Raw genomic sequence first — 26,956 nt, 5'->3', positions numbered from 1 at the left:
AACCTTTTTTTTTCGCAGAGATCCCCCACGTTCCTGGGCAACCAAATCCACCCACTCCTATGCTTTTTAACGATAAAAAAAAAAAATAATAAATAAAAGGGGATTGAAAACGGTGAACGCAATCCATTCTGTTATCTACATCCACTTTCACTTGCATTTTCCGACATTTTAAAACTTCTCTTGAACTGGCCGCCCTCAACAGAAACTCATCCTCAAGCCAAAATAAAAAAAGAAAGTAAATAAAATAAAGAAATTAAATCCCAGGGATGAATACAGTTACATGTCGTTGTCGGGGTAACACGGATTTTCACTCTGCTCGAGATACGGTGAACGCTATGTACACCCCCGGCTGCCATTATACCCATTCGCGTTCTGTAGACAGTGAGAGAGAGAGAGAGAGAGAGAGAGAGAGAGAGAGAGAGAGAGAGAGAGAGAGAGAGAGAGAGAGAGAGAGAGAGAGAGAGAGAGAGAGAGAGAGAGAGAGAGAGAGAGAGAGACATAAAAAAGTGGACCAAAGTCTACGTAGGGGAAAAGCACTTGCATGTTATATAGATGATCCTGTTATTTGTATTCAAATGTTGAGGGCGGTAGCACACACACGGAGAGTGAGAGAGAGAGTGCCCATTTTCGCTTCTATTCCCATCGAGGACGCAAATTTATTACAGGGAGAAACACGGCGTCGTTGACAGCGATGTCATCAGTCTTCTTTTTCACGTAGTCCCAATTTTGTTTTTATACCGCAGTGTGATGTCTATAAATCTTTAGTTTTTAGTTGATGGATTTTAAGGATAACTTTGCACTCTGTTGAAAAAAAAGCGAGAAATTGCGTCAAGCTTTTAGGTTATATGTGAAATGCTAAAAGGCAACGTTTGTCATAACATTTTCCAATTAAGAAAGTATAGAGTGATGAAAGGACCCATCTTCAATACAGGCTTTTCTTTCAATAGTTTTGGACACAGTGTAGCGAAATGTTCCAGTGTGTAGTGCCTTTCAGCATTTCTGATATACAAAAAGCGGCTTGTCGTATGCATTCAAAACTTGTTTTTCCTATCCGGGTTCCGGACACATACGACTGAACGAGTCGGATGGAACTCAATATGTATACGCTGGAACACATAGCACGTATCCATATACATTTAAAAAAAAAAGCTACATTTTGCCCATTTGTTGTTTCCCTCATTCAGGAAGTCTTTAAGTGTTACATGCAAGTTTAACGAAAAAAACATCGAAAACGACTACGAGAAAACGATTGATACATTTAAAAAGAAATGGGAGTAGCTTTTAAGCAGTCAGAGGCAACGGTGGAACAAGTCAACAAAAAAAAAAAAAAAAAAAATCTTTTAAGAAAGAAAAAAAAAAGGGGGGGGGGCTAAATCGTTGAAGCAAGTGGGAATAAATCTGTGCGTATAGAGAACGCGTTGATTTCCTTCGCCGTGCGCTCAAAGTCTCGAGAAGAAGAAGGGATTGATGGCTCTTTCCGTGGGAAGAAAAGAAGGTAAGCGGCTTTAAGAGCGTGCAAAGCCAACACGAGAAGTGTGCAGACAGATAGAACGGCCATCTTTCTACGGCACAACGTCGTGGAGCAAAAGGGCAAAGAGAACGGAGCGCCCAGAAAAAAGTTGGGAATCGACTGACTTGGCTCTCTCTCTCATCGCATTCACCGATCCCTCTCGTCGTTAATCCTCATTGAAAATCAAGGCCCAGTGAGTAGCGCAAAGCACAAACGTCATCAGCACACACACACACACACAGACACACGATAGTTTGAAGCCGCAAAATCGAAACAAGACAAGACATGTCTCTTCAAAAAATAATGACTGCCCTCAACCATCACACCTTTTATGCTGATATTATTTACTATCGATCGAATGGATGTTATCATCATCTTAATGTTAGGCGGAGAGAAAAGGATTACTTAAAAAAAAAAAAATCAGTCAGCCGTTCTGTCCGACAGATGTAACATTAACAAACGAGGATGCCATCCAATTTGATGTATGCGACTCGGTCGACATAAGGAATGGGCGCTTGTTTTGGAGACGTAACCCCGTGATGAACGGCCTTCCCATTTTTGCGACCAGCTTCAACTTGCAACGTCTTTTGCAGTTGAACATTACAAAGCCTACAGTTCATTTTAAATAATAAAGGCGGAACTGTTCAAAAGTTTCGAATGAAAATTGTCACACGCAAATGAGGAATGAAACAAAAATAAAAAAAAAAAAAAAAAAAGCGGGAGAAACGATAGCATTATCGATTTCCGTGTTCCCTATTTTCTTTCCTATGCTCCGTAGGAGAGAATGAAATAGATCATTTTCTTTTTCCTTGTAATTCATCAGAATTCTATCAAAAACTATAGAGTTCGGCTCGTCATTCTCATCGGGAAAAAAAAAAAGAAAGAAATGAGGTCCTCCAAATCTTCCGGTGAGCCCCGTGGGGGGGGGGGGGAACCTTCTGGGGAGGGCAAAGACGACGTTAGTAACAAAAAGAAAACACACACACAAAATCGGATCTCTTCAAGCGATTCGTTTTAATTGTCTTGATGGGTCGAAAGAAAACGCAAACGTCAAAGAAGAGACGACGAGAAAAAGAAGACGGACAGACGATGAAGAGAAGTTGGTCGAACGCGGACGTTTCTCGAGAGAATTATGACAGCAGCAGTTGAGAAATAAAGGAAGAAAAAAAAAAAAGTTGAAGAAGAAAAAGACAAGTGGGCACTCTTGTAGATGAAGCAGCGCCCATGTTTTCGCTTCTCGTGAAGCCCCACACCCTGGGAACACGCGCATAAGCCAACAAACTACATCAGTAATGGCTTTTCTTTGGGCCCGTCTCCTTATATTATGTTATATAGCCTACCAAGATATGTTCTGTTTTTTTTTTTCTTTTATATATACGTATGAACGCTATATAGACCTATACAAATCCAACGAGATAATCTCGGACTTCGGCAACACTGTTAGAAAACAAAAGGGTCCGAGTCCAAATAAAAACTACTTTGTCCGTATGTAACTCGCACAATTCGCCATTTGTCGTTTGATGTTATACGTGGATGGAGAGCCCACGAACAAATCGATGTCCTTTCCTACAAGACCCGACGTCAATGCGTTCGTTTGAAAAAAAAGAAAAAAAAACCACATTTAAAGCCCAACTGCTTGCGTAATAGATTTCTTGAAGAGATGGTTGTATAATGAGCGACGAGACTTGGTCGTTGAACGAGCAAAGACCCGTGGACAAGCACGTCTACTTTAAAGAAAGAAAACAGACTCGTATGGCAGCATATATACTGAGTAGATATATAGTACCATTGAACAGCTAATGGTGGTTTTTCCTGGAACGTGCATTGGTTTCAATTCAACTCGTTTCGTAAAAGGAAAAAAAATATATACTGAAAAAAAAAAAAAAAAAACTGAATAAAAGAGAAGGGAGGAAAAAAGGAAGGAGAGTTGATTAGTTGCAAGACCTCTCAAGTTGCCTTCTCAACTTCACTTTTTAATGGGCAGGGCGTCACTTGACTTTTTTCCCCGCCTCTGCTTCTTGTTCTACTTTCTGTTTTTTGTTTTTTTTTGCCATGATACTTTTACTTTTGAAAAATGCACTCATAACATTGCGAAATAAAAACGTTTTTACAACTGCATGGCGAATAGATCTTTCTGCTTTTTTTAAAAATAATAATAAAAAGTTACGCAATTAGCACCTACGCACTCTCGGTCGAATAGCAAAATGAATCAACTGAGCTTCTGCAAAAGATAAAAACGTAATGAAATAGCAAAAAAAAAAAAAAAAAAAAAAAAAAGAGACAGTGTGCACAAGTTTCACGTACGGGGGAGAAAAAAAAAACAACAACAGCGTGTGCACGGCGCGAGATAAAGCAGTAGAAACAAAAGAAAAACTCGCAGCTGGGCGATAGTATTACTGTCGTCTCGTCCTACTAATCTTTCTTTACTTGGCCAGCAAAAAAAAAAAAAAAATAAAAAAAAATTTCCAGACATTATGAAACCAGTGACAGTTTTGTCTGTCTGACTTTTCGCGTTCTTTATTTCACTCCTATGTTTTGTTTCTCTTTCTCTCTCGCAGCGAAGAGGCGCTTTAGCGGATAAAACAAAAAAAAAACAAAAAAAAAAAACGATAAATGTGACACTTGAAAACTCGTGAGAGGCGGCACACCAGTGCGCAATGACATCGTCAAAGTAGGAGGAGCCTCTCGTTCAAATGGTGTTAAAAAAGAAAAAGAAAAACTTCATCAAAAATTCAAATCAAATTCACAAGTCATGTTGTGCCAGCAACAGACCCCTTCCCTTCTTCCCCCTATATAACACTCATACATATCTGATGGACCTTATTGTAAATTTTTTTTTTTTTTCGTGTGTGTGTGTGTGTGTATGTTTCTTTTCAAAGATTAACGGCAAGGGCTTTGCAAGTGTTTCAATCCCCCCCGGAAATAGAGCAGCAGGAGGCCAGCATTAAGCATCTAAAATTCAGTCGTGCGCATTCACATGTGTTACAAGCTGTTCTCCATTCCCGTCCTGGTGTATCGCTAACGTCCTTGCCAGTGTCGTGGTGGCCGCGTCCGGCTCCGTCTATTTCGTGTTTTTTTTTTTTTTTTTTTGCTAAGAGCCGCCAAAAAGCGACGTTGCCGCATCGAGCCATCAGAAAATACGAGCGGGACGAGTGGCAGTGCCATTACTACTCTGCTCGACGATCAACCGACAGACAGTCGGCTGGAGGGTAGCGCGCACTCCGCACACCCCCAAGTCTCCCCCCCTCCACTCCCTTCGCCCCACCTTTTTTTTTTTTGTTTTTTTTTTGTTTTTTTTTGTGTGTGTGTGCGTTTAAATCCAGACTTTTTATCCTGGACGACTTCAGTCGATCCTCCACTATCGCAGGATCCAGTCGCCATCCCATGCGCTGGATTTGCAATTGGTCAAGTGCGTCTCTGTGTGCGTCCTGATTGACAATCAAATGCCCAGGAAAACAAACGATTAAATCAGATCAAAGTGAAAACGAATCCTGAAATCACCGCTGGAAAACGGCGATCCAGCGCGGATGCATTTCATTGCCTACAACCTTGAAAGGCTACTGTTGTAAAAGAGTACGCGCAAACAGTAAAAGAGAGCCAAGAGAGAAAGAGAGGACAGTGATTACAAAACAAACGGCCGGTGGGAGCAAATCCCGAAGGCAGTTGAAAACATACAAAGTGAGTTCCTAGTTGGGAACGAGGCGGGCAAAAAAATGGAGGCCAACATTTCTGGCTTCGTGTGCTGCCTAGTTGCCGCCTTGCTCTTCGCCAACACGTGGCAAGGCGATTTCGTCTACGACGACAGGTGGGTGTTGCTGTCGCCGACATCTTTCCCCATTTTTTTTTTTTTTTTTTTTTTTTTACTTCCCTCCACAACGTCAAGACTTTCTTCCCTACCAATGTTCGATGACAAACTTTTTTTGGGCAGGGTATCTTTGCGACAATGTTCGATGCAGCTAGCGAAGAGAAGAATATTTCATTTTCTATTTTTTGAAAGAGAAAAGTTCTATCGTGACGGCCTTATTTCAAAATATCTTCCGTAGTCTTGTTTTTTCAATGAACACTCGATTGATTTCTTACGTAGCGAATATCGTATGGGGGGAAAGTTTGTGTAGGCCGAGCCAAGCACCTGGTGTAGTTCTCAATCTCACGGCCCATGTCGTCGTCATGGGGGGAACAAAAACTAACAAATTGATCGACTGGCCAGTTGGTTTTTACACGCGAATACTTTTCCCGGTCTAAAAAGTTGAGACTTCAATGTGTGTGCAAGTCACTACGTCAGTGCCTCGAGGATTGCGTCTCTGACAACAAAGACAAAGTCCGACGAGAAAGAGAGATAACGAAACGTAAGAGAAAAACACAATCCCGCAGATAACAACAACAAAGAGGACTTTTGAGCTCACGACCGAAAGGGAAAAACAAGAGCGCTCAGACAACACGAATTGATTCGTCTGGCCAGAAAATAAAAAAATAAAAAAGCGAAGCAAAAAAAAAAAAAAAAAAAAAAAAAAAAATGCTGTTGTTCTAGATTTGATAAACATTGCGGGACTTTCATCTGATTCACCAAGCAAAAAGATATCCTGAACTGAGAGTAGATCTATATATATATACGCACATATATCTGGATTAGATAGACGTGCGTACACATCTGTCTGCATCCAAATGTACATACTGAATTAAAAACCAAGCCGAGCTCGTTTTGATTGACTAAAACTACCTTTTTTAATGCACTCCATCTTTTAACATTAAATAAAACGAAAGAAAAAAAGAAAAGGGAAATGGGTGATTGCAATTCGAAAACAGACGGGGAATCTCTATCATGTTTGCGCAGTCTAAATATAGGATCTCTAGTTCTACGTTATTATTGCGTCCAGGTCCCGCTATTTCGTCGGTTTGGGGACAGTTTCGTTTCAATCAACACACTTCATAAAAAAACCATTCGGGTCGTTAGCGTAAACCGACTATAACGCACACGCTTGTACCGCAAGATTCATTTTTTTTTTTTTTCTTTTCTAAATAAATACGCGCGGATGGATGCGTACCGATCCCGCGCCTCTTTAGGCGTTATTCACTCGGCACTCCACACGCTCCATCTGTTCACGACACCTATTCCATGTTTCCAAACATTTTCAGCTGCGAATTTTTGTTTTCCCCCTTTTAGACTTTTTTTTTTCCGGCCATCTCCTCTCATCTGTCGCGCGTTGCGTCAAATGAATAAACACGAAAAAAAACAAAAAAAAAGGGAATTTTAAAAGAAAAAAAAAGAAAGCCAAACTGCATCTCTCTTTTTCTTTCCTGGTACATAGTATATGAATGTTGACAGCTCTGTAAAGACGCCAGAGTTGCCCACTAAATAAATCAAATGCAGCTCGGACGAAGCGGGACCGCGACGGACCCTGTTACACACACACACACACACACAAACGGAAATTCTTTCCTCGCCGACGAGATTCTCAGGGGGGAACCAACTCCTTCATACTCTCCAACAAGTCAAACTCAGGAAATGGGGAGGAATATAAAAAAAAAGGGAAAACCTTACCCAAAAAGAAAAAAAAAAATCGTACACGTAGAATTGAGAGGAGACGTGCGAGTGACAGGTCCAATGACGTCACAACATGCATGGCTCTGACACACGTTTAACGAACTCCCCCCCACCCGCTCTTCGTCTGTCTAAAAAGAAAAACAAAAATGATTTCTATCCAGGGCCGCTACGTACAAACCCAGAAGGGAAAAAAAAAAAAATAAATAGATGAGGAGAGGAAATGGGGAAACAACAAAATCAATTGAATCCCTGGCCGCCAGCCGTGAGCGAGTTTTTATCCAACAAGAAGAAGAAGAGAAAAAAAAAAAAAAAAAAAGCGGACGTCGAACCACAATTTAGATATATACAGCATCAGATGTATATGAGGTCGCCTAAGCTACAGGCCTCTCTCTACAGACACATGCTTGTGTGTGTGCATAGTATAGAGGTCTTTCATCTACTTTACGGCCGTACAGACTCACAACAACCTACAGGAAAGCATTCAATATCCGGCCTGGGCCCCGTCGGCTTTTTTTTTTTTTTTTTTTTTTTTTTCTCCTGTATATAATGTGAACGCGCACATACATTTATACGGAAAGAAGGAAGAGAGAGAGAGAGAGAGAGAGAAACAACTTGCTGCGTCATTATGTATAGCTCGGCCGAAAGTCTTATAGAACCACACAGTGTTCAGCCTCTTTTCTCCGCGGATTTAACTACTGACAGTCACGATCCTATATCGCGCTCCATAAATTAAAACGCCTACATACGAGCCAACGAATATTAAAAAAAAAAAAAAAAAAAAAAAAATCGTAAAATGGCTTTTCCTCATAAAAAAAAAAAAAAAAAAAAAAATAAGGAAGCGAACGATCCTTCCTCGTTTTGATTGGATTTTCGCAAACGAAGCGGTTGTTATGTTTAGATTGAACGAGAAACGAGACTTTTCTTTGTTCACTCCCCCCCTCTCCTTCCGCACATGTTAATAAAGACGGATACTGATTAAAAGAGGACAGGTGATGGTGAACGTTGCCGCTTGTCAGGTTTCCCCCCCATTTTTTTTTTTTTTTTTTTTTTTTGCGCCGAACGATTGGGAATTGAACGACGCAAGGAAAGATGTCACGAAAAAAAAAAAGGGGGAAATAGAAAGGGCAGAAAAAAACTTTGTTGGCTTTATTTTATTTTTCCTTGTCACTCTGCGAGAAGCTATTGATTTTGGCGTGCAGTTCTTTCAATTTCAAAGTTTCCTTTAAAACGGCACAGACTTCTTCTTAAAATGCGACTATAAATAAAATCAACCATTTTTCCAATCTCTCTTTCCTTCCTCTAAAATAAACTAATAAAAGAGGAAACAACAGAAAAGAAAAAAAAAAAATAAAGCTGTTGTACCTCCGACAACAGCAGTCAGCCAATATGAAAAGAGATTGGGGTGCCTTTATGACGACATGTCTTCTCCTTCTAAATATCTACATATAACAGTTATTTTGATCGTCTCGTATGATGCCATCGTCGGAATCGTTCCCCTCCAGTAGGTGTACACAATACGAGATTCAATGCATATTGTGAATACCTCCAAATAAAATATCTGATCTTTTTTTTTCTCTTTCTTCTTCTTCCTTTCAATTTAAATGTTTGGATATTACGCGCCAAAGCAGAAGACGACGAACTAGACAGAAAGGGAGAGTTGAGGCGAAGAGAGGAGAGATAAGAGATCCAATATCAATTTGATTAGAGTTTCGCGCCGGCTGGTGGGACCCGTCCCACTGCCGCCAAATTCAATTTCAACGGAACTCAGGAAACTCCCCACCTTCTACTGCGAATGCCACTGTCACCCAGGAGATTTTCGTCGAAAGAGGAGAGAAAAAAAAAAAATAATAAAAACAGGAAAAAAAGGGGGGGGGGGGGGGGGGGGAACGATATGCGTGTGATGGAAGCGGCTCATCATCTTGCCGGTGGAGTGGTATTAATATCAGCCCAATATCCGATTAGTTATGCGCAACTGAACTATCGCAGAGAGGGTTAAAGAACACACAGCGCATTCGAACTGGAGGAAACATGAAGAAATCCTAGCTCACTTTCGAAAACAATTTTTACCATCAAATTAAAGTAGGAAAATGAAACGGACCGACAAGCGAATCAGCCAATCAATCGATACTTTAATTGTCTTTTTTTCCCCCCTTCTTTTCCGAACCTCAGCCGATGCGCTCCGTCCATTCAACAGATGACGCGTTCAATAATCGAACGAAGAAGCTTCAACAGCTGACGAAACAATTTCCAGATTGGCTATAAATGATTACAAGTTAATGGAAGCACGTACAAGGCAGCCTAGCATTTAACAAAAAATTGTCTAAATTGGCTCTTTCGTAGTTTTGAATTTCCTTTCGTGGACTTCCCCCCAACCCCCTCGCGTTCCCCACCCACCAACGCACCGACGACGCCGTGAGTCACCATCAATTTTCTAGAATATACAGTACATCAAAAAGATACACTCTCGTTTTTTTTTTTTTTTTTTTTTTTTTTTTTTTTTTAAGAGATCTCCCCTGTTACGTTTTCCCCTCATTTCCCCCGTACAATGGCACCGCTTTTGTTTTCGTTTCGGCCGTCGGGTGCCTTCGGTAGGGAGCGCAGAGTTTTCGGATTTGTTCGGTTAGAAGGGAGGGGAATAATAAAAGGGACAAGTCTGTTATACGATCAAACTCAAACAGCCCAGTTTCCTGCTCGATTTATCTCCCGCTAGCCAAAGCGCATTAAGCCACTACGCGAAAAAGATAGGGGCTGCCAGTCGACGTTGTTAAAGCTCCCCCCCCCCCCCTCTCAACGCAGACGTCACTTCTCTCTCTCTCTCTCTGTGCAAACGTTGTAAGAGAAAACGGGTGGCGTCTGCTGGTCTGATCGCAAAGTTCTATGGGGACGCCATTAAAAACAAGATTGGGTAAATCCCTTCCTTACACAGCAGTAAAAACCCAAAGCTCACCGCTGGTAGTATAAAGAATAAGAGAGCATTTAAAACGTATTGGGTCATCCAAGAGCTGCCTTTCTCCCCTCCCCCCCCATCCCCCCACGCCCCTTTCTTTGAGCGGTGTATATTGTCTGTACAAGCTCTCCGTTAATTAGAATTTATCAAAGCCAATACAAACCAGAGAGACATATCGATCGATCCCCGCCCTTACTCTTGCGTGATTGCAATCACCGGCTTTTCAGTTTCAATGAGTACCCCCCCCCCTTTTTTTTTTAAGTTCAAAATGCAATGAAAAAAAAAAAGAAAAAAAGAAATTTGAATTATAGGGGGCCTTCCCTTAAGAAGAAAAATGGCATAAAAAACCCTCGTTAGTATAGACATTGCCAGCAGGGCCTCGCACATCAAACAAGACATTGCCGTCAATTTCGGATAGGGCAAAGGACATTGACGATTCGAATCCAAGTTTTACAAAACAAAGGCAGAAAAAGAAAATGTTTACTTCTTGTTAGGAATAAACGCGTGACATTTTAACAAGCATCCCATCTCACAAAAAAAAAAATAATAAATAAAATAAAAGCTGACGTCAAAACGCAATCGCGATTGGTCGGATTTCCTTCGAGACGTAGAGGGGGGGCCAACGTTTAATAGGCGCGTATATAAAGAAGCAAAAAGATTATTCTTGAAAAGAAGAAGTTATTGCTCGACTGTATACTTTCATAATAAGGTACGTACCATAAATACAAGGGGGGGATACCTTTAGTACACTTTTATTTTTTACGACGGCGAGATCGTAAAAAAACGGGCGGGACAAAAGAGTCCCGATTGCCTATCGTGTGTACAATACACGGCGTAAAGTAGCAATAGCGAGTCGTGTTACGACGCGACTTCTATACAGCCCTTGTTAAAGACAGCGCAAATGATGACGTTATACATTTGTATATATATATATATATATTTTCCCATGTTTTTTTTTATTTCCCTCTCTCTAGTCGAGCCATCGTCAGCAACGAGGATCTACGACCGTCTTCGTCTTGGCTGGATTTGTGGCGTCACGACTTTTGGGGTACGCCGCTGGATCACGCCGGATCGCATCAGTCTTGGCGTCCTCTCTGCGTCCTCTCTTTTCGTCTCAACTACTCGTGGTCAGGTAAAACACACACAAAAAAAAAAAAAATCAAACAACGACGACCGTTTTCAAACGACACGCCAACTTTCAAAAATACTTTCCCATTTTCACGTTCCATTTTCTTTTCGTTATTCTTTGATCGTCAAAAAGAAGTTCGGTACAACTTTCTTTACCCCCCACCGTTTGCTTTTTTTTTTTATTAGTCTTAATCGTTCGTTTGGTCACGACACGCAACTCGAATGACCAAGCGGTGCGATTACGACATAATACCCGCATATAAAAATGTTGTGAGCGTGGGACAGGGAAGATTAGCATCGCCCTCCATCACGACGCAATCCTTACGTTTCAATTACGTGAAAAACGCAACGATTTGCTGGGCGCCGTGTTGCACGGTCCAATCCCGACAGCGACTCGCATGAATGATTGAATCAACCCACCACACACAGTCCGATTCTGTTCCCTCTACACGACCACGTTTAACGGAAGATCTCTTATCAAACATTCAAAATCCAACGGACAACAACGAGTGAGACACATACACACACACACACACACACAAACAATTTCAAATAGAAACGCGATCAAACATAACGAAAAATGGAAAATAGCTAAAGAGTCAATCGAACCCAGACAGAAGGAAAAATTGAAAACCATTTTTCTTTTTTTTTTTTTTTTTTTTTAACCCATCGAAATAGGATTGAACCCGAAAAGCTATCACATTGTTAACATCGTGCTGCACTCGTTGGTGACGCTGTGCCTGACATTGTTAGTGCAGCCCATCATCCGACGTCGGTGGGTCCGCTGGATCGTCAGTTTAGCATTCGCCGTCCATCCCATCCACTGCGAAGCCGTGGCTTCGATCGTCGGACGTGCGGAATTGGGAGCAGCGCTCCACACGCTCGTCGCCCTATTGGCCTATCGGGCTCATCTGAAAGCCCGAGGACGTCGTCGACGACGTAGATATCAAGAAAATAAAGAAGCCACGTCCAACACAAAAGAAGATCGGCAACAACAAGAAAACGAAGAAGAAGAGGACGAAGAAAGGCAAGGCAAGAAACGAAAGCGAATCGAGCCTTTGATAGAATCGACTCGAGCGCGCCGGAATCCTTTCCAGCGTCGACAAAGCCCGTTGTCACTATTCATCCGCCGGGTCACCATCTGTTGCTGCTGGTCGCATCCCCTCAAGAAAATCCAATATCGAGTCACGTCGCCAACGTCCGCGTCTAATAACGTCCACAAACGTGACCAACAACACGGTCGTCATCATCAACCAGACGACGACGAATTGTCGGGGAACAGATGGCGTTCCAACGACAAAAAGAAGACGAAAAAAGATGAGCCGCAAATCAAAAAAAGCTTCGGCTGTTGCGCCTATCTTTGGACGTCGCTCGCAGCCGCGGCCTTGGCTATCTTATGGAAAGAGACGGGCATGGTGGCCATCCCCTTATGCGCCGTCATGGAGCTCACCCAGCATTTTCAAGTCGGCCCGTCTCGTCGTCAACTTCCTAGCAACCGTCAGTCGAGCGATCGCAACAATCGTCATCTTGTTCAGGTAAAAAAAGAAAAAGAAAAAAGAGAGACCCTGAACCATCTGTCATTGATTGCGTCCGCTATAGTAACACGGCAACGACATCCGCGTTTCCCAGTTATTTCACATCAATAAACTCACATGTAATGATTACATCCACGCAAGATGAGACTTTTTGTTAGACCGTTCGCCGAATCCCCCCCCCCCCCCCCCAAAAAAAAACATATAGATCAAGTAGTTTGAAGAAAATCAAAAATAAGTAGGTCGCTTCTAGGAAGTTCTAGATTGACGAGCAGAAGATAACAAAAGGAAGCATCCGTTTTGATACTCTTGTTATTTATTATTAAATAACCAAGTTTGCAAAGCTCCTTTTTTTTTTTTCAAAACTAATTCACAGAAAGGAAGAAAACAAAAACCGATCGGCGTTTAAAAAAAGGGAGGGGGCGGTGGGCTTTTCACGCTCTTTGACGCAGGTTCGAGCCACGCCGTGAATGTAATCAAAACAAATCACAAAGAGCTTGGCTATATTCATTTGATGAAAACGGGCGAGGGTAAAAACCAAATGACGATGAAAATAAATGCTTTCAAACTGATTGGAAAAGAAACAAACAACGAGGGGGGGGGGTGTTGGGTGAAGGCTGAACTGCGGAGGCATTGGCGTGAGGAGCGAATCGATCTCGCGTTAACTCGGAAAACTACTTCGTCCTCATCAAGGATTCAACAGAGAGGATAAAAAGTAGTTGTTTGCTTTAGAGCTGCTGTTTCTAGCTGCCACGTCGGACCTAAACTTCCTTCTTTTTTTTTTTCCTTTTCCTTTCTTTTCTAACACTTGCGCACGCTTTCAGCATTTTCTCTTTTTCTTTTTCTCCGTGTTTTTTTTTTGTTGTTGGTGGCGTGAGCGCGCGTGCACACAGTCGCTCACTGATTTATTGAGTGGAAAGTTGCTAATCGAATCCAAGTTTGCGAGCAAACAAAGATAGGAGGGAGCCGTGCAACTGTGTCATTTCAACATTATTATTATCGCTGTTGTTGTTATTCTTTAACGCAAAGAGTCGCTCAATTCAAGGCTGTTTTGCCCTGTCCCGTTTAGTGCAACCGTTCGCGATGATCGAGCAAGCAAAACACGACATAATTAAAAGAGAGGGGGAGGGGACACATAAACACTCGCTCGCAAACGCACATCCAAAGTAGAATTGATTCGCGGAACTGATTACATCTTCAATCGTGTTAACATTTTTCGGGCATTTCCTTTTTCACGTGAATTAGGAGCGAGGCGAAAACAAGAAAACAATGGCCTACAGAAATCTAAGCCTGTTGGGGGCTGTTTGGGCCGGCCAGCTGGGACTTCGAATGTACATGCTGGGCGGTGAGTCCACGACGGCCCTGCCGTGGTTCGCCGCCGCCGACAATCCCGTCTCCCGCGACGCCTCCCTCTTGACCCGCACCCTAACCTTCCTTCACCTACCGGCCTTCAATTTCGGCTTGCTCCTGTGGCCGGCCTGGCTCAGTTTCGACTGGTCCATGGACTCCATTTCGCCCGTCACACGATTCAACGACGCCAGAAATGTCGCCACCTTCATTTTCTACGCCGGACTGGCCGTTTTGGTGACCAAAACGCTAAATCGATTGAAACAACAAGACGGACACCGCAAACACACAAAGCTGATCGTAACGGCCCTCTCCTTCCTCGTCCTACCGTTCCTGCCCGCCACTAACCTTTTCTTCTACGTCGGTTTCGTCGTGGCCGAACGAGTCCTCTACATGCCTTCAATAGGCTTCTGTCTCCTCCTCGGCGCCGGACTGGAAAAGACCATGGATCTCACGCAATCCAAGAAATGCGGATCAATCAAACGGGAAAAATTCATTCGTTTAATGTTAGCCACGTGTTTCGGTGCGACGTTAATCATGTGGTCGGTGCGCACCTTCCAGCGCAATGGCGACTGGTCCAGCGAGGAGCAACTGTACCGTTCCGGCATTCCCATCAACCCCGCCAAAGGTACTTCCCCTTTTTCCTATAAGTTGTGTGATTTCGCTAATTAATGAAAGGCTTGGAGGAAAACTGGGTCCGTCAAAAGTAATCAAAAAAAAAAAAGTTAACTCCAAAAAAAAAAACAACAACTACGTAAACTATGCAGGAAAAAACCGATAAAAACAGAAGGAACTTAAAAGGCAATGCGGAATACAAAAAAAAGGACCTTTGGGGTAGTAAAAACTTGGATAAAAATCAGTCGATATACGGGGGGAGAATAAAAAGGATAGGGGGAAAGGGCCAATCAACAAAAGGGTAAACTCCAAAAAAAAAATGGAGCTTCTGCCTTTTTTTTTTTTTTTTTTTTTAAATACAAAGAGCCAAAATTCGATTGAATTGGCAATGTTACACACATACACACACACACACACACACTCACACATACACAGATTTGTTGTTTGGATCATTCCATTACTATCCCAAGCGAGCGCTCCCCCCCGAGCCGTTTCCCTGTTTATTATCAACACTGGCCAGCCGCGCCGAAATTTCGGAAAACAGAAAGCGTCGTAGCGAACAAAAGACGAGAGGCACGCGCGCTGTTTCCAGAGATAAAAAACAAACAAACAAAATGCGCAATTTTCGGTTATGAAGAAAATGAGACGACTGCACGTTCAACTAGAAAATGCGGAAGAATCGCGCACGGGGAGGCGAGGAATGAGAATGGCGACGAACAAGACAATGGCGTTTAATTACATCGAAGCTGGCCTGTTTTATTATGTAGTTTCTCATCTACGGATGAGCTCGCAATCCCATCAACAACAAACTGAGCGAGCTAGACAAGGATTCAGCGCCATACGAGGTCATCATTGTGTTGAAAAAAGATGGCAGCGTCTCTCTCTCTCTCTGTCGTGCCCTTTTCTACCCCAAGAATTGAACGGCTCTTGTACGAGAAGTCGCGAGAACAAGAGACGAGGGGCTGCACGCCCTCGCCCAGCAGCGCAAGGAATTTCAATTAAACACCCACCACAACCAGAACAGGAGTATATAGCGCAAAAAAAAAAAAAAAAAAAAAAGGAGCAGACAAAGTATAGATGGGGCAGAATAAAAGAAAGGAAATGCGTCATTCGGGCTATTTCCTCCCCCTTTTTCCAGACGTATTAAAACCGACCACCCAAAAATATCATTTGGGAACGAGAGGAGAGAGAAGGTACTGGCCCAGTTTGGAGCTCAAAGACATCAAATGAAAGATGTACGGCAATTATACTGGTAGTACCCGCACCTAAGAGTCCTCCAGCTTGTTTTTACACGACCCTGAAGTTACAGCCTCTTTATCTACCACTTGTTTGTTTGTTTTTAACATTCGATTGGTTTAATTTTTAAACATATTACGTAAAGTAATAGATTAATACTCGATTACGAATCAATGAAAAATAAAAAGCAATAATCTTTTAATTTGGACGTGCAGCTTACGGGAATTTGGCGGCCATTTTGGCGAGGGAGCAGCGACAAACCGAGGCGGAACACGCCTACCGCCAAGCCCTGGCGCACCGACCCAACATGGCAGAGACGCATTTCAATCTGTAAGTGAAGCGCACAGAATCCGACTATTTCATTATTGAATCTGTTTTCCGAGGAACTGTTCAAGCTTTCAAACATTCCGCACATGATCTTCCTTCGTCCCTCATAGCCTATCAGTGGCCTCGTCATTTTTATTTGACAAGGGGCTGCACCAAAACAAGAAGAACAAGAGTTAATTATTTCATGAATAAAGAAAAAGAAAGAACCCTGTCATCTCAATTTTGGGACGCCCCTCGACGACTTTGCATGTTTCGCAAAGTTCCAAATCGAAAAGCAAAACCTCGAACTTTTGTTTTGCCATCCCAACTCTTAGTTGAATAGTACAGACGCGCACGTATACACTGACGCCCTAATGTCAAGAGGAGGCGAGGTCGAGCTCAATCAACAGACGTCATCCCAATCCATTTTGGCTGTAGCGGGAGAAGAAAATAAAAATAAAAGACACGACAGTTTAGACGAGAGAACAAGGTCGTGAAAAAAAAAAGATGGAAGACGGGAAACAAGGATCCATCTTTCGTTGCTGTCATGACTTGGGATTCTTGCTATACTTTTATATGAAAGACCTAACAGTCCAGAGGCTAAAGGTCCCTTATATTGGCTCAGCTGTTGTCTAAGAAAGTTGACAAGGCCGGGAGGGGAAGCATCAGATAATAAAAAAAAAGACAAAGACTTTTCTTCCTATTTGGAACGATCGAATCTTTTTTGTTTGTCCATCAACACACACACACACAAGTTTTTGACGTTGAAATTCAACGCATTTTCGGCCATCGAATAAAGTCCGTGACGACAAAGAGACAAAAATATAAAAAGACGTCGAAAACAAAAGAGAAAATCGAATCGAGCGCCCAAATGCTATTTTCACGTGATGCCTATTCGGAACTCTTGTCTAACATTTTCGTGTGTGTGACGTTTTGATGTGATGTGACAGGGCGCTACTGCTGCAGAGCCAAGGGAGGCATCAAGAGGCATCGTCCAGCTACCTCCAGTCCATCCATTATCGACCCAATCTAGCGGGTAAGTCGATTGTCCCGCGTTTTTTCTCTTGCCATCGGCCCGTCCCTCCTCTCTCTCTCTCTCTCTCTCTCTCTCTCTCTTCATCCATTTCCCCATTCTTAGTCTTCTTCCCTCCCCCTTTTTTTCAATTTATCAATACTTGATTACATTTTGTGCGTAGAGACAATCGCATTTGTTTGATACATACAGTTAGGCGCTGCTAACATTAAAGAGACAAGAGTCAAAATTGACGGCCCTACTCGAGCAAATGGGCAAAACCTTACACAGACAAGCCATAATCGATCTCGTGTTTTCTTGACTGGTCGCGGCCATCAGCAAAGAAGAAAAAAAAAAAAAAAAAAAAACACTCACCCCGATGAGCATTTCTTTTTTTTTCCCCAGTCTGAGCCTTTCCTATCCTTACATACAAGTTGCTTGTACTACATCGTTTGTTAAGTTAGGAGCATCAGGAGGTGACGCGCGGCTGCTGATGGTCATGATTTATTACGTACATAATAGGCACAGCGTGCGATGTCGGTGCTCCCCTTTTACACATTTCGCGTGTGTCTTTAATGAGACAAGTTATATAAGGCGGGCACCAAACGACGGAAAAATACCAGCCATTACGCACGGCTGAATACTCATGAACGAATAGCGAAGGAAGCAGAGAGGGGAAAAGAAATAAATAAATCAACTACAACAAGATCCGAATGCCAATTTATTCGGAAATTGGAGACGGCAGGATAGAAAAAAAAAAGGCAAACATTTCACGATCGGAAAAAAGATGTGCCTTTTCCCGATGGAGTTTTACACGAGATCCCCGGCATTACCCAACATAACGATATCCCGCAATAGCAAACCAAACACGGGTGGAGTTTGATCTTTGATCTACCGTATACGGCGAGAAATGACGGGAAACAAGCATCGACTAGTAGAGAGAGAAAACGAGTAGTATTGAACACCCCCTGCGTTCCCTTTTGTTTGTCAAACGATGCAATGCCCCCCCTCCCAGCAACGATACAAGCCTACACCGTACACATACATTTGCTGTTTTTACTCGTTCAATAATTCGATTGATGAGTACGCGCTGGATAGGACGAGTGAGCGATGGCGGATCGCAGAAGGGCCGAGTAAATAAAAAATAAAAAGATTATTCGATAATGGGAACACTACAATCAATGACCATAGCAAAACACGCTAACGTTCGCTAGTAATCCCCAATAGATTTTCGGCCCCCCTCCCCCGTTATTTTAGTTTCAAACAAAACAACGCAATCATCTCTCCCACGCCTTATAGAACACGAGAGATCAAACAACATAGAACCGATTCTTTGTTGTTCCATCTCGTTTCTGATTTGCCGCTTGTACCTAGAAGGCGAGACACACGAGAGATTTCTTTATTTTTTTTTTTATCAACAAACCCGAGAGAATGCCGAGCTTTTGTATGCAGAGAGTTAAAAACACGTTCGAGCAGCTATGCAAAGAAAAATATAGAAGAGAGTTTGATCCCATATTTTTTCTTTGGAGAGCATTTTGAATAGCCTCAAGAAACACCTAATGGTTATGGTTTGTTTACTCCCCTCAGTATTACGACTACTACAAGCGATTGCACACACGAAGCACAACATGCAGAAATAAAAAGCACTTCTCTGATGCACTCTTCTTTTTCGCTTGTTATGTATTACTTTAAGTGGAAAAGAGAGAAAGAAAGATGGAGAAGAATGTCTTGAATGTTTGCCTAACAAAAACTTTCTTCTTCTTCTCTTCTCGTGCTCCCCCCAATATACCTAGCGGCCTATCTCAATTTGGGATTGTTGTTGAGCAAACAGCAAGGCCAGCACGAGCTAGCAGTTCATTGGCTGAGCGCTTGCTCCCAGTTGGACGGATCGGGAGTCAGAGATCCTCAAGCTCACCGGCACAGTCAAATTCAAGCGCTCGTCAGTTGGGGCCAACTCGAACTGGCCAGTGGCCATCCCGAAACGTCCATTCAACTCTACAAGCAAGCCATCCGGCGTACACCCACCAATCTTCAACAAGTCCAGGTAAACACCCCCACATTTCAATGACGTAATTTTTAGAAAAAAAAAAAAAAAAATTTTTAAATGCGACCGTACGAGTTCACCGATCGATAAAAACGGATGACCGCCATCATCATCATCATCAAAATCCATGCGCATGAATGCGGAAAAGGTTTGTCAGTAATTTTCCCGCTAGCCGATCAATCCAGCTGCACTGGACGTGGTAGCAGTTTGCTCTCGCTAGGCCCTCCGTTCACGCTTGGCCAAACTCGTGCATAATGCATACAATATAAGATCTTGACAACAACAAAAAAATGGCCACTTTCCCGTTATTTTACGCGCCATCCCATCATCACCTCCCCGGACCGACAAATGTTAATAAATATTCTTTTCTCTCATTTTTCTAAAAAAAACAAAAAAACAAAAAAAAAACAGTTGGTGTATCATTCGCTGGCGGAAGCCTATCAATCGGTGGGCAATTACTTGGAGAGCGAGCGATGGTTCAAAGCGGCTGTCGATCAAGTCCAAGAATCGCATTCAATAGAGCAACAACAGGCGAACGCGAGGCAACAATACAAGCGGACAATGAAAACAGCGTCGAGCGGAAGCGACGGCCTACAAACGAGCCGGTCCGATCAAGTCGCCGCTCATTTGACCTACGCCCGTTTCCTGGCCAAAAACGTAAGTGCAATTCGATTCGTTTGCAAGTCTGATTTTTCTTCCCTTCTCCGTTACACCGCGATTCCCCCTCCCCTTCTTCCGGCTGACTTTATACCCCTCCCCATGATCGAGTATTGATTTATTCATCCATCCAAACGTCACGGGGTTCTCCCTCCTCCACCCATACCCAAACACACACACACACACACACACACAAAAAAAAAGGGGAAAAAAAAACAAGCCAAAAAGATAAACACGCAACTGACCGAACGAAAAAAACAACAAAAAAAAAGTTTTTCACGATATTTTCAGACGAACTGTCACGACAGACAACCAAAGGCGGGGCGGGGGAAATTGAATTGAAATGTATAGCCCCCCTCCATTATTATTTTATATTATTTGTTTTGGCGCGCGTACATGCAGGCCAGTCGTCACGACGAGGCCGAGCAACTCTTTCGACAGGCCCAGCTCATGGCTCCAACCGATCCGGCCGTCTACATGTTCACCGGTCAGTTCCTGCTGGAAGCCTCAAGACCGCGTGAAGCGGCTGAATTTTTCGTACGGGCGGCCCACCTGGCGCCGGCCGATTTCGAAGCCGTTTTCAACGCCGCAACGACACTGAGAGAAGTCAAAGAACTCGACAGAGCAGAGCTCTTTTATCGCAAAGCCGTCCAGCTGAGACCTGACGTAAGAGAATCCCTCGCCACCTCTCATTTCAAATGGAATAAAATTTGTTTTTTAATTATTACGGCCGTCTTCAACAGGATGTCACCGTCTACCGAAACCTGGGCGCCCTGTTGCACGTCAAGGGCCAATGGCGCGAAGCTGAAGACAATTACCAACTAGCCCTTCGGTTGGTGCCCAACGATCGCATCACGCTGACCAATCTGAATCGACTCCATCAGCTGGTGGCCGGCAGATCCAAGAGCCAGCCCAACGTCAACAACAATTCCAGTCCGCTAACGCCGCAACAGGCAACAGCTACGACCGAATCGTGATACTGTTTTGCTTGAATTGCCCTCGCTCAAAGAGTGTTATTCAGACAATCAGAAAAAAACAAAAAAAAAAACAAACAAAGATGATGGCAAATATTCGTTTCTATTGCACGGCTATCTGTTTGTATATCCCGCGTGAAAAAAAACAAACAACCCCATCCTCCTTTTGCGAATGTTAATTGAATGATAGACAAAAAAAAAATGCGAATCATTCAAAGTGATTAAATCATTGTTTAAACAAGAAAAGGCCTGATCTCTATATATCTGTATAATGAATGACATCCAATTGATTCATTTCCCCCACCCACTTTCTCCGCTGCGTGCCTTTTTTTTCCTCCTCGTTATTACCGGTAACGACATTCTCGAATCCAATTGTTTCAGGAACAATACGAACCGATTTTTCGCAAGAGTCGCGATTTTCTTTTTTTAGAAAAATATAAAGACGCACACAAACAACTGCGACATAGCCCATCCCTCCATTATCCATTGTTTTGTTCTCTCGAACCCACTCGAAAACTTGCGCATACCCCAATTGTTTCCTATCCAACCAGCTGGCAAAATTTTCAAGTTTTCTTGTCTGACATCATTCCCCTCGGTGATGACGAATGCAAAGTGTTTACGATTTTTGGCAAATGTTTTAGAGCAGCGACCGAGTTGGCAAACTGGCGCAAGCGCAAATGGATGCAATTTACAGCAAATCAGGCAAACAAAAAAATGAAGATTGAACATGGAATCTTGCCATATGTAAAACCCAACGTGAAAGGGTTAACCTGTATAGATATTATCAATGTATAATTGCAAAAAAAAAAAAAAAAAAAAAAATCAAATTGCGAAAGAAAGACTGGAGCAAAACACGGTGCGCATCTGGTTGTGTGTGTGTAACCCACTGTTGTGAAATTAATAGAAATCGGCTGTTGAACGAACAAATATATATCTGATAGCTGCGGTTACTTGTTCTATTAACACTATTTTCATTTTCCCCTTCATCAATTCATCGAAGATGACGAGAGAATTCAAGTCAAACGTGAATGTTTCCAAAAACGAAACATGAAAAATTGAAATAAAGATCAACATTTATCAACGCGAAGCAAAACAAGACGGGACTGGCCTTCTGTATCAGAGAAAAAGGGAAAACAAAAGAAACGCATCATCTATGAAAATGGCCAGGTATTGATTGGAATCAAAACTCCACCCCTCCGTGTCGTGTGGTTGATACGGGACAAGACTCACGGTAGCACCACACATCGGTTGCCATGACAACCGAACGAAGCCAAACACAAACATCCATCGACGTCGTATGTTGTGGATTCGTCCCTACGCCCAAGAGTTAGACGCTACGTTCGCTAAAAGAGGAACAAGGATAAAAAAAAAAACCAGGTTGGCTTTCACCTTGTCTGTCCTTTTCAAATTCGTGCATACGTTCTATTACTTGTGTGTGTGTGTGTTCCAGCATCACAGAGAAGTAAAGAGCTCTCGAAAAAAAAAAGGTAAAAGAGGATAAAAAAAAAAGGGGACGACATAAAAGGAGATAAGAAAGAAAGAAAAAACATGCCCGGATTGAACGGTGCTGCCTATCAGATCGGTAATTGGACCAACTTCAAGCCGGAACTGCCCGGCATTCTCAAAGAGTACGCCAAAGCCGCCATCCGCACGGATCCTCGCGATCTCCTTCAATGGCAAGTAGCAAAACATTTCGTTTTAAAAAAATCGACAGAAAACAGTTTGGTTTGTTTAGAAAATAGGCTCAGAAAGCTCCTGCCCACAATCTTTTAAATTCTTTAAAAAAAAAAAAAAAATCAAAAGTATTTTAGAAACATACAAGCAACAATGTAGCGGTCATCCCTTTTCCAGCTTTCCTTTCAAAGCAGTGACGCGTATCAGGAAATGCTCGGCTTCTTTTCAAAACTCTTTTTCTTTCATTTCTCTATTCCACATCCGAGTAGGACGCTCTTTTGATGTGTCACCAACAGCACTTGTAAGACTCAAACTGAAAAGAAAAATACGCAATGGATGTAGGTTTTGAAATCAGAGCAGAAAGAGGTCGAGCAAAACATACAATCCCATAGAAAGTGTACAAACTAAACTATTAAGTTTGCAATTTTCTTTACCATCAAAATGTAGCGAAACAAAAAATATGCGTGTAATGCTTGTGACTTGATGTATTGTGTGGACTTCAGGTCGAGGGATTACTTCCGGGCTCTGTCCCGCGGGTCCGCGCCGCTAGATAAGGATCGCTGGGAGGAGGTAACGTCCCTCGACAATCATTCGGGAATCACCGTCGGTCTGCTCAGACTCCTTCACAAGCAAGTACGTATATAAGCCTATCGACTGCATTCACGAGTACACTTTTATCAAATGTAAATCCTGATTTAAAAAAAAAAGAAAAGGCTTCGCCTAAGCTCTTTTTTTCTTCTTCCTACTTTCCACTCCGTTTCCTTCGTACGCAAAAAAACAAAACAAACTTTACGACCGCAATTGTCGTTGAATGAGCCTCTTTGACCACCCTCCCCCGTCTCCCATTTTCTCTGATAACCTCCCGGTCCGTTCGTCTTCAAGAAAAAGAGAAAAGAAAAAGTTTACAACGTTAGGAAAAAGACGGACAATGCGCTTTGGGTGTCGTTAAAGCTCCTTCTTGTTCTTTCTTCAATCTCTTTGACCAAATTGGAAACTAATGGCGCATTTGGATCTCCTTTTCTCTCACAAAATAGCCGAAAAAAAAAAGAACAAAAACACCAGCGGTCCGTCCAAACTGTCTAATAAGCCGGCCACAAACCCCACATCACTTGTCCTGGCCAGCCGATAGACTTATTTATTACCCTGCACATATGGAGTCAAAGCGGCTTCGTCTTTCTTATTTCCTTACTAACTACTACAGTAGCTGCACATCGCTACGTAACACACACGAGAATTGCCTGGACTCGACAAGACTGATTGAACTTTTACAACAAAAAAAAAGAAGAAGAAAGAAAAAGCTATCGGATGCGACAGCTCAATGGCCGACCACAAGATTGGTGGTCTCGCAGGAAGGCAATTTTTATCCCTTTAAAAATAAAAGTTTCCCTCCTTTTTGTGTGGTTTCCCTATGTTGCTACACACGTTACATTTAAGAAGAATGAAAATATCTCAATCCCTCCCCCCCAAAAAAAAACATAACGAGGAATAATGGCCGTCTATCCTTTCGTGACACAAAGAAAGACACAAAAAAAGGGAAAAAAAAAAAAAGTTTTTCCTTTTTATTTTTCTCAGCCGACCGCACAGCAACAGTACGTTCTACTCTGTCTGTTGGTTTGCCTTCACTTTGGGCGCAATCCTCTTAAAAAAAGAAAAAGATTTCGAAGTCCCTTTTTCTCGACCATTGCTGCCCAATTGGCTTAAATTGTGGTGCTTCCGAAAACGACGAAACAACCAGAATTTACCTCCCCTCCATTTCTCTTTTCCGCTTTCGTGTATTGCCAGATTTTGCCCGCACGTACAGACGCTTTTTTTTTTAAACTGCCGACTCCCCCCCCACTCCCGAAAAACAATTCCTTTCATTTTATTTTTGCGCATTTTTTTAACGTTACTGGCAAATTGATGTTTGACTAGATTTAACATTTTGAAATTTGTTTATGTCTCCATTTGAAAAAAACAAAAAAACAAACAAAGTTGAGTGGCGGTCGTGGCGGTCAACCGTCGGACGATGTCAATTTAGGTGACATTATCCAACTTTGGACAACGTTGGGTTTGGAACGTCAACGCTTGGACGACTTGCTCGAGTTAGTTTCCATAGCGACGCCGCCGCTCAACGACGGACAAGATTTAGAAACCCAAGAAAACGCAGAGACCAGAGACAACAATGACGGCCAACCGAACGGAGCCAAGCCGCCGCGCAACTACGACCCAGCTACCGTCGTCGACTGGAACAAACTCTTGGCGCTGGCAGCCGGACAACTTGGCGATGTAAACAAAGTTCCTTTTTTTTTTTCTCTTCTAGCTTTTAGATAGTCATTCCCTCTTACATAAAAAAAAAGCGTCTAAGCCCGAGAACTCTATAAAAACGTTTGCGCATCGTCCATTTCAAACTTGTTGGCAAATGGCCCAGCAGCTTCGCTACCCGATTCCCTGGCCATCTTCTATTCGAGCGGCCCTTTATCTGGCAAGACGGCAAGAGCAAACGCAAGCAACGTCCAACGGCTCCCTCCATTATTCATCCTCATTAAATAGGGAAAAGCCCAAGCGTCGACGAACGCAAAGAGACGAAGATGGAGGACGCAAAACAGTATAATAGTAGATCCTTCTCCTTTTTTTCTCGCGCCATCACTCAACATGTCAATGCAAGTGAACCGAATCGGCTGAAACGACAGACTCGATCCCGTTCCACCCCCCATTTACATCATTAGGTTTGATAAGGATATAAGGCCTGTCACTGCCGCCAATCATCGTTCGGCAACGACAGCAGCAACCCTAGTGGTTTAATGAGGCAGAATAAAACAGTTTTTTTTAATTCAATCCCCCCAGTCATTTTCCAAGAAAGAACAAGTGTCAATTTTTTTTTCTCGGCGTTAAGTTACAATTTAGTATGCAAAATACCATCAATCAGTTTAAAAATTATTTCGATCGATATTTTACGTTAATCTCAAAATCATTGATCCCACTCAACGCGAAATCCGACGTATCAACAACTCTAGTGGCGCAATAACAAAGACGATTATGCCCGACAATTAAACGAGCACAATCCATTTCTCGTGGACGATGAGAAACATCCTCTTGTAATAAAACAAAAACAAAAGACAAAGAAAAGTGGAAACATTCGCGTAATTTGTTAAGTGCTATGTAAAATTAACGCTCTAGTAGCCCACCCACGCACAAAAAAAAAATGATACGGCTGGACGTCACGATCGCGTGTCTTCCCCGTTACGAATTGATCTTCCCCTTTCTCTCATAAGATGACAATGCAACCGAAAGAAAGGGATAGAACATAGAAGAAAAAAAAAACAATATAGAAAGAGGAATTCGGGATTGGCATAGCAAAGTGGAACACGTATGCCTCGTTCCTAACTTACTGATATATTGAAAAATCAAATATTTAAAAGCTCATTTTTCTTTTGTTCTTTCCGTTCACGCAACTAAATAAATAAAAGAGCCTGGGGGAAACTATGGAAACGTTGTGCACGATATTGACAACGGACGACGATGGCGGATCTTCGCTGCCCGTCGACACTTTCATCGAGATGTACACTTATCTGGCCAATATCGACGGCGATATCGGCCAAGAGGAAATCGAAGCCGTCGTCGAATACGCCGGTCGCGTCGCCCAACTTCAAGATGGCACCGTCAACCGATTCAACCTCAAATCCGCCCTTTGTCCGACCCTACACTAAAGACAAAAACTTTTTCTCCCGCCAAAATCCAATTAACTAAGCACGGCAACGTCGCAACAAGAAATTTGCCCCGACTTCAATTCGGCAAACGGATCAATCGATAAAACACAATCAATTATTGTAGACAAAATGTTAAAGAGAAAAGAAATACACACATTCTCAATAACGACGATAATAGCATTTTCATCAACAATAACAAGGCCCGTCAAAGTGGGGGGAGCATTGAGAACGTTTGCATCCCATTAGAACGAATAAAAGGAAAAACAGCTGACAGTCACATCACGTCCGTCTGCAGTAAAAACCCTAAACAGCTGGAACTCGAAAGTCAAGACTAGAGACGATGATGATGATCTTCTCCTTCCCATTCCTTTGTTGTCCGCGGGAGTAGATCCCGCAAAGCGCAAAAAAAGAAGAAGAAAACGAATAATGGCGGCAGTCAACTTTATACCTCGTGTCTCTAGAGAAGTACAACCAACATTTTTCTGCCTTCCAGAAAGATCTCCCACCCCCCTCCTTTCTTCCGACATGGATGTCCATCTTCTCGGACACATCACATGAGCCTCAGAATTGTTATAAAAGGCCATTGTTATGATGGCATACGCCGGATACGAATATATCCCTCTCCAAAAAAAAAAAAAAAAAAATGGGGGAACAAAAAAATAAAGAGTCAACCGATCAACTCAGAATGTCATGGGACATCCGGCAGCAACAAGCGAACCAATTCGATGTTGTTGGGCCCTAGCTTC

The 26,956-nt window shown here is 42.6% G+C and overlaps 2 protein-coding genes across 2 annotated transcripts; both read left to right on the top strand.

The window, feature by feature from the left end:
- The first annotated feature begins 4,755 nt into the window (after positions 1-4,755).
- On the top strand, positions 4,756-21,768 carry LOC130687248 (protein O-mannosyl-transferase TMTC2-like). Its single transcript, XM_057510393.2, has 10 exons — positions 4,756-5,315; positions 10,974-11,131; positions 11,806-12,662; positions 13,905-14,634; positions 16,073-16,187; positions 17,114-17,199; positions 18,969-19,219; positions 19,631-19,876; positions 20,279-20,542; positions 20,620-21,768. Exons 1-10 carry the CDS (start codon positions 5,224-5,226, stop codon positions 20,851-20,853), a joined length of 3,033 nt encoding a protein of 1,010 aa, XP_057366376.1. The 5' UTR covers positions 4,756-5,223; the 3' UTR covers positions 20,854-21,768.
- Positions 21,769-22,165: 397 nt separating this feature from the next.
- On the top strand, positions 22,166-26,333 carry LOC130687303 (ropporin-1-like protein). Its single transcript, XM_057510463.2, has 4 exons — positions 22,166-22,526; positions 23,028-23,157; positions 24,496-24,789; positions 25,971-26,333. The coding sequence occupies exons 1-4, from the start codon at positions 22,399-22,401 to the stop codon at positions 26,208-26,210; spliced, it is 792 nt and encodes a 263-aa protein (XP_057366446.1). The 5' UTR covers positions 22,166-22,398; the 3' UTR covers positions 26,211-26,333.
- The last annotated feature ends 623 nt before the right edge of the window (positions 26,334-26,956 follow it).

This window comes from Daphnia carinata, chromosome 4, assembly GCF_022539665.2.
Source record: "Daphnia carinata strain CSIRO-1 chromosome 4, CSIRO_AGI_Dcar_HiC_V3, whole genome shotgun sequence".
NCBI lineage: Eukaryota > Metazoa > Arthropoda > Branchiopoda > Diplostraca > Daphniidae > Daphnia > Daphnia carinata.
This window is presented reverse-complemented; position numbering and strand designations above follow the sequence as displayed.